Source organism: Colobus angolensis, unplaced genomic scaffold (assembly GCF_000951035.1).
Source record: "Colobus angolensis palliatus isolate OR3802 unplaced genomic scaffold, Cang.pa_1.0 Scaffold66, whole genome shotgun sequence".
Classification (NCBI taxonomy): Eukaryota; Metazoa; Chordata; class Mammalia; order Primates; family Cercopithecidae; genus Colobus; species Colobus angolensis.
Genome location: NW_012120265.1, coordinates 3,097,309 through 3,105,044, shown reverse-complemented (window position 1 = coordinate 3,105,044; position 7,736 = coordinate 3,097,309). Strand labels below are relative to the sequence as shown.

The following is a 7,736-nucleotide window of genomic DNA, read 5'->3' as shown; positions in this document are numbered from 1 at the left end:
CTCCGCCTCCTAGGTTCAAGCAATTCTCCTGCCTTGGCCTCCCGAGTAGCAGGGATTACAAGCATGTGCTACCATGCCCAGCTAATTTTTTTGTATTTTTAGTAGAGATGGGGTTTCTCCATGTTGGTCAGGCTGGTCTCGAGCTCCTGGCCTCAAGTGATCCGCTCACCTGGAGCTCCCAAAGTGCTGGGATTACAGGTGTGAGCCACTGCACCCGGGCCATCTTAATTCTGCAGGACCCCTAAGAAGCGGGTAGCAAGATTTTCATCCTCATCTCATACGTGGGAAAAGGGCGCTCAGAGAGGGAAAGGTGCTTGCCCAAGAGAACACAGCTAGTTAAACCATACCCAGGAGCCTGCTGGGGGCTCACCTGGTGGGTGTCAGGACGAGGCAGAAGATGCCATAGGGATCCTCAGAAAGCTTCTGCAAGATGGGAAGGACAAACGCTGCTGTCTTCCCACTGCCTGTCTTGGCACAGCCCAAGCAGTCTCGACCTGGGTTGAGGACAAAGCAACATCAATACCCTCCATGTGTGGACAGCTATTCCACTGGGCACAGTGTACAACAGCTTACGTTTAGTGGGCAGTCACTGTGTGTCAAGTCCTGTGTGCCAGTAAGCCTTTTCCATTCTGGGCATACTGACTACTTTCCACTGGCAACGGACAAATCCTAGGACGGGGAGACCATTATCGTCTCCATTTAACAGAAAGGAAAACTGGGTTTCAGAGACCTGCCCAGGACACACAGCCAGTGAGTAGCAGGCTGGACTGGAACCCATATCCATTTGACCTGAGATGCCCACAGCTTCCCACCACCTCATTCTAACTCCCTCCAGGAGCACATGAACTTGGGGAACCCAGAATTCCCTACCCTCATAGGCATCTTGTGCTCCCTGTTGACCCCTTCATTTGTTTATTTAATCCCTGACTTGTCACATCTTAGGCTTCCTGTGGGCCTCTCTTTAATGGCCAAACTGGGTTGGGCTAGAGGAGCAGAGAGAAGACCTGCTCCTAGAGGAGCAATCACAGGACCAAGGAGTCCTGGATCTACCAGCAATTTTGACAGCCTCAACTTCTATTTGTAAAATAAAAATACCAGTACCAGGTCTGCAGGATTTTGCGATACTATCGATTAGTCATTCATCAAACCCTCCCTGTGCTGAGACTATGAAAATTTCAGAGATTACATCAGTTGCGTACGGACATAAAGCGAGTCGGTCATGCAAGCTAAATGCCACTGTCCAGTCGGCCTCCGGAACCCCGGATCTCCTGTAACGCCGGAGGTTGCCTGCCCCTCGCCTCGTGGGACCGGAATGAGCAAAGGTTGCGAGAAGGGAAAGGGGTCGAGAGGAGCGGAGACGCCTCTTGGGGAAGGCACCGGGCCATACTCACCCTCCAGGATGGCGGGAATGCAGCCGAGCTGCACGGGCGTGGGCTGCTTCAAACCCAGCTGCTGACATTGTGCCACTAGCCACGACGACAGCCCGAGCTCCGCGAAGCCTGGCATCCTTATGACCAGCCTTATGGGGGCCCGTGTGATCCGCGCTTCCGGCGCGCGCCGACGACGTCACGAGAAAAATCTTCCTGTTTATTGGATCTGCCTCCTGCGTGGTCCCACCTTCTCCAGCTCCCTCAGCCCATTCCCAGCCTCGACCGCATCCTTATGTTTCCCGGATCCCATTGGCTTGCAGAAACACACTACAATTCCCGAGATGCCCTGCGTGACGCACTTACGTCTTTGCCCCCTTGCTTATTATTGTGGAGCTTCCCATTGGCTTACTTCGCCGCCACTCGGAAAAAGTAAACTACATTTCCCAGCGTTGCTTCCGGCCGACGTGTCTTTCAGGAAGAGAAGCGGGTGAGAAGACAGCGACATGGCGCCTCCGGCTCCCGGCCCGGCGTCCGGCGGCTCCGGGGAGGTGGATGAGCTGTTCGACGTGAAGAACGCCTTCTACATCGGCAGCTACCAGCAGTGCATAAACGAGGCGCAGCGGGTGAAGGTGCGGCCGCGCAGGGGCGCGGGGACGCTGGGGGCGGAGGCGGAGGACGCTTCCTGGTGGCTGCGAGCCGCTTTCTGCATCTAAAAACTTTCTCTTTTCTTCTCGCGTTTTTTGGGCACTTCTTCACAGTTCAATGAGGAGTGATCACTGTCCCATGACAGAACCCAGAGCAGTAACAGTTTATGGTACTGCTCACTCGTACAGCTCTCGCTCTGCGCCCTTGAAGGTGTTTTGAGTAAGGGAGGTGTTTATGCCACTGTAGTTACAATAGGTGTCTTTTGTCCAGCCATACCTTCAGTTCCCGTGAGGTGGAGACTTGTTTAATCCTCATTTTATGGACGAGAACCCTAAAGTTCAGAGAGGGACGTTTCCCTGCCCACCGATCCTGGTTATTTCTCTCAGAGCTTAACCATTCATTCATTCATCCTTCATTGAGCACTTTAATGGACGGGCACTGTATTCCGCTGGACTCAGAATGATAACACAGTTTCCCAGCTTAGTGGCTCAAACACCTGTAATTCCGGCGCTTTGGGAGGCCGAGGCGGCCGTATCGCATGCGCCCAGGAGTTCGAGACCAGCTTGGGCAACATGGAGAAACCCTGGGTCTACCAAAAATACAAAAATTAGCCAGGCGTGGTGGCGGGCACCTGTAATCCCAGCTACCGGGAGGCTGAGACAGGAGAATCGCTTGAACCCGGAGGCGGAGGTTGCAGTGAACTGAGATCGCGCCACTGCACCCCAGCCTGGGTGCACCCCAGCCAACTTTGTCAAGTTGTAAGAATTAAAGAAAGAAGAAAGAAACACGAAAGGTGACTTGCCAGTCAAGACAGGTTTATTTTAGAGAAAACAAACCTGAGAGGCGCCTTCTGGCCAAGTTGGGTCAGAGGCACACTTTTTTACAGACTGAGTTTTTAAGGATTCAGGGTGGGAGAGTTTATCAGAGGCTTGAACTGCTTCTGTGTCTCTGTTGTGCTTATCTGGGAGGGAGAGTTGTGTGTCTGTTCCCATACATCTTTCTTGTTTCTTTTTCTTTCTTTCTTTTTTTATTTTTTTTGAGATGGAGTCTAGCGGTGTTGCCAGGCTGGAGTGCAGTGGCGTCATCTCGGCTCACTGCAACCTCTGCCTCCCAGGGTCAAGCGACATAATCTTACTGTGTGTCACCCAGGCTGGAGTGCAGTGGCACAATCTCAGCTCACTGCATCCTCCTCCTCCTGGGTTCAAGCAGTTCTCCCAAGTAGCTGGGATTACAGGTGCCCATCCCACCACCACACCCGGCTAATTTTTTTTTGTTTTTGACATGGAGTCTTGCTCTGTTGCCCAGGCTGAAGTGCAGTGGGACGATCCTGGCTCACCACAACCTCCACCTCCCAGGTTCAAGCGGTTCTCCTGCCTCAGCCTCCAGAGTAGCTGAGACTACAGGCGCGCCACCACGCCCGGCTAATTTTTTTTTTTTTTTTTTGAGACAGAGACTCCCTCTCTCACCCAGGCTGAAGTGCAGTGGCACAATCTCAGCACACTGCATCCTCTGCCTCCCGGGTTCAAGCAATTCTTCTGCCTCAGCCTCCTGAGTAGCTGGGATTACAGGTGCCCGCTACCACACCCAACTAATTTTTGTTTTTTGCTTTTTTGGTTTTTGTTTTTGAGATGGAGTCTTGTTCTGTTGTCCAGGCTGGAGTGTAGTGGCATGATCTCAGCTCACCACAACCTCCGCCTCCCAGGTTCAAGCGATTCTCCTGCCTCAGCCTCCCGAGTAGGTGGGATTACAGGCATGTGCCACCACACCTGGCTAATTTTTGAGGAATACATTTTTTAAGCCATCTGGTCTGTGGTAGTTCATGACAGTGGCCTGAGCAACCTCATCCTGACCTGAGGTAGCCCCAGGGAGAGCACCTGGCATGTCTTTGCCCTTTACTGACCCCAACACAAGGCTACCATCATGACATTTCTGAGTTTCTCAGACATTTGCCAGTTGCCCACAAGATGGCAGGCACTGCTCAACTGCTGGGATTGAAGCAGCTCATAGGCCTTGAGTTGCTGGCGGCCCAGTGCGGTTAGGTCACTGGCTACAGGGACAGAAGGGAGGAGTTACTACCCTCAGGGTTTCTGGCTACAGGGCCCGCATCCTGTCACCTGCCTTTCCAAACAGTACTCTGATTCCTCAACGATGGCCACATCTTAAGCCACCTGGTCCAGTGCTGGGGCCATCCTAGGGCCAGGTGACCTTGGTGGATGTGGCCTATGGCTTTGCTGGTTTCTGGGCTCCCAGGTGATCCTAGAGCCCTTGGGGTTGAAGAGCAGTGTTCTCCCACCCCGGGGACACATGATGCTACCTCATGGTAGCATCATCCCTGGGAGTCAAGGAAAACCACAATGGTTCCAGAGCCTCACGTGAGGGTCACGGTCTGCATGTTTGTTGTTGTTATGCTTCCTGGCACTCTTCTCTCTCCTGTGCACTCTGCAGCCTCTGAGCACTTCTGCACGCACAGCCTCCTGGGCAACTGCATTTCACACGGGTGGCTGAGGCCACCCTAGTGCCCCCCATGGTGCCCCACTGTGTCCTCACTTTGAAAGCTCAACGGCCAGCCAAGCGTGGTGGCTCACACCCCAGCACTTTGGGAGGCCAAGGCGGGCGGATCACGAGGTCAGGAGATTGAGACCATCCTGGCTAACACAGTGAAATCCCGTCTCCACTAAAAATAGTAAAAAAAATTAGCCGGGCGTGGTGGTGGGCGCCTGTAATCCCAGCTACTCAGGAGGCTGAGGCAGGAGAATGGCATGAACCCGGGAGGTGCAGGTTGCAGTGAGCTGAGATTGCTCCACTGTGCTCCAGCCTGGGCGACAGAGCGAGACTCCGTCTCAAAAAAAAAGAAAAGCCCAACAGCCAGCTTCCAGCTTCTGTCTCTTTTTTTTCCCTAAAGATATACAGGGTCTCTCACTCTGTCACCAGGCCAGAGTGCAGTGTAGTGGCATGATCGTAGTCCACTGTAGCCTCGACCTCCTAGGCTCAAACGATCCTCCTTCATGAGCCTCCCAACTCACCGGGACTACAGGTGCACGCTACCACACCCGGCTAATATTTAACATTTTTTTATAGACACAGGGTCTCAGACCGGGCGCGGTGGCTCACACCTGTAATCCCAGCACTTTGGGAGGCCGATGCGGCTGGTTCACAAGGTCAGGAGTTCAAGACCGGCCTGGCCAATATGGTAAAACCCCATCTCTACTAAAAATACAAAAATTAGCCCGGCATGGTGGTGCGTGCCTGTAGTCCCAGCTACTCAGAAGGCTGGGGCAGAAGAATATCTTGAACCCAGGAGGCAGAGGTTGCAGTGAGCTGAGACCGCACCACTGTACTCCAGCCTGGGCGACAGAGCAAGACTCCATCTCAAAAAAAAAAAAAAAAAAAGACACGGGGTCTCACTATGTTGCCTATGCTGGTCTCTAACTCCTGGGCTCAAGCAGTCCTGCTTTGGCCTCCCAAAGCACTGGGATTACAGGTGTGAGCCACCGCACCTGGCCTGTCTCTTTTAACTGAGCGTGGCATGCAACCCTGGGCTGGTCACCTAACTGATGTCCACCTCAGAAGGTTGACTGAGAGTTACTTATTTTTTATTGAGACAGAGTCTTGCTCTGTCGCCCAGGCTAGAGTGCAATAGTGCAATCTCGGCTTGCTACAGCCTCCACCTCCCGGGTTCAAGTGATTCTCCTACCTCAGCCTCCTGAGTGGCTGGGATTACAGGTGCCTACCACCACACCTGACTAATTTTTGTATTTTTAGTAGAGACGGGGTTTCACCATGTTGGCCAGGCTGGTCTGGAACTCCTGACCTCAAATGATCCACCCACCTTGGCCTCCCAAAGTGCTGGGATTACAGGCATGAGCCACTGTGCCTGGCTTATAGTATGTTTCTTTACATGCTTGAGAACATACATCTTTCACCTGTCCATCCCATTTGCAGGTGGGGCTCAATTTCTGCAGCCTCCACTCTCCAAGCCTTTGACATGCTTCTAGGAGTTATTTATTTAGAGGCATCTTGTTCCAAATCACAGCCAGATACCCACTCTGGCCAGCAGGGCCTGAGCAGAAGCTGCTGGGGCCTCTTGGCAATGGCAGCCTGAGTCAGGCTGGGGCCGGTTCTGCGGTGGCCTGGGATGAGGACACGTTTGACATCCATGCTCCTCCCTCAGGCTGGGGAGAAGGAAGAGATGTGGCTTGGAATCTGTGGTTCTCGGCCTCAGAGGACAGGGCAGAGTGACTCCCCTGGTTTGGGCACTGGGTCCTTTGACCCTGTGCCTTGACAGCTGGCAGGCCCTCTTGCTGAGAGCCTTCTCAGTCCCCTCTGTTGAGAGGTTGTTGGAGTGGTGACGCTGAGGTGGCTGGGCCCCTTCCCAACTCTACTTTCTTCTTGAAGCCCCCAGGGGCCTGGGCCAGCACCCTCAGGCCACGGCCTGAGCTGCACTCTGACCGCCTGCCATGGGCACCCCGGGAAGTCAGCCAGTCCCCGGGGGCAGCATGCACAGCTGTGTTCTGGAGGACGGGCCCCAGCCTCCCTTCCTGGCCTGGGCTCAAGGGCAGTTTCCTTTTCGTCCCTAAATGGATGTTGCCACAGGTCACCTCCCTCTTGCCCCTCAGTTCTGTGCAGTGACTGGACTGTGGGGTTGTGGGCCAAGTACAGAGCTGTCCCCAGGGTCTCCCCTGGCCAGGGCTGGACACAGATGTCACCACACTGAGGTAGCCACACTGAGTTCAAAATGTCTTGAGACAAAAGCAAGAATCAATCCACAGTGGCCCCATGTCCAGAAGTTAGAGGTGCGGGCGCCACCCTGGCTTCTTTTTTTTTTTTCTTTTTTTTGAGACAGAGTCTCGCTCTGTCACCCAGGCTGGAGTGCAGTGGCCGGATCTCGCTCACTGCAAGCTCCGCCTCCAGGGTTTACGCCATTCTCCTGCCTCAGCCTCCCAAGTAGCTGGGACTACAGGCGCCCGCCACCTCGCCCGGCTAGTTTTTTGTATTTTTTAGTAGAGACGGGGTTTCACCGTGTTAGCCAGGATGGTCTCGATCTCCTGACCTCGTGATCCGCCCGTCTCGGCCTCCCAAAGTGCTGGGATTACAGGCTTGAGCCACCGCGCCCGGCCTACCCTGGCTTCTTAAGTGTGGCTGGAGCACGCACTGAACTTGGGAGCAAGCCTCCTTCCTGGGGTGGTGTCAGCGTGGGATGAGATCAGGCATCCCCCGTGTAGGGTACCCCCAGCAGAGGCCACTCTCGGGTTGCGGAGGATCAGGGCTAGGACTTAGACCTCCGACCCTGCCAGAGAAGCCACCTGTCCCCAGCGTACAGGGGCCTGTCTGTCATGCTCACCCTGTGTGGGCTGCGCTGGGCCTCCCACTGTGCGTCCTGACTCACATTGTTTCCCACAGCTGTCAAGCCCAGAGAGAGATGTGGAGAGGGACGTCTTCCTGTATAGAGCATACCTTGCGCAGGTGAGTGCGGGTCCTGGCCGGGGGCGAGAGTGACCAACAGAGTAGAGGGTGGAGCTGGGGACAGGAAGGCACCACAGCGTGGGTGCCAGGGACAGTAAACAAAGCAGGGACCCAGGCCTGCAGTGTCCAGTGACTGAACAGCCAGTGCAGCCAGCATGTGAAGGCGGCTGTGTCACGGAGGCCCGAGACTGCCAGGCCAGGGGGCCTGGGTCACAGCTTCTTGATTTTTATTTTTTTTGAGACGGAGTCTTGCTCTGT

At 54.5% G+C, this 7,736-nt stretch overlaps 2 protein-coding genes across 8 annotated transcripts in view; one reads left to right on the top strand and one right to left on the bottom strand.

Annotated features, from left to right (window-relative positions):
* Positions 1–1,556, bottom strand: part of DDX49 (DEAD (Asp-Glu-Ala-Asp) box polypeptide 49) — a 9,633-nt gene extending 8,077 nt beyond the window's left edge. The window contains exons 1-2 of the mRNA XM_011925833.1: positions 1,392–1,556; positions 371–494 (exon numbers count right to left, since the gene is read on the bottom strand). Of these exons, the coding sequence (XP_011781223.1) occupies positions 371–494; positions 1,392–1,506 (239 nt within the window). The 5' untranslated portion in view covers positions 1,507–1,556. The remainder of the gene's footprint in view (positions 1–370; positions 495–1,391) is intronic.
* Positions 1–7,736, top strand: part of COPE (coatomer protein complex, subunit epsilon) — a 23,701-nt gene that overhangs the window by 2,685 nt on the left and 13,280 nt on the right. For 5 of the 7 annotated variants that reach the window (XR_001000019.1, XM_011925840.1, XM_011925834.1 and 2 more), the window contains exons 1-2: positions 1,763–1,999; positions 7,416–7,478. Coding sequence is in view for 6 of the 7 variants with exons in the window: in XM_011925840.1 (XP_011781230.1) it covers positions 1,874–1,999; positions 7,416–7,478 (189 nt within the window). In the remaining variant the exon portion in view is untranslated. Of the gene's footprint in view, positions 1–1,762; positions 2,000–7,415; positions 7,479–7,736 lie in introns of those variants that run through there. The other 2 variants (XM_011925835.1, XM_011925839.1) reach the window with 2 other exon arrangements.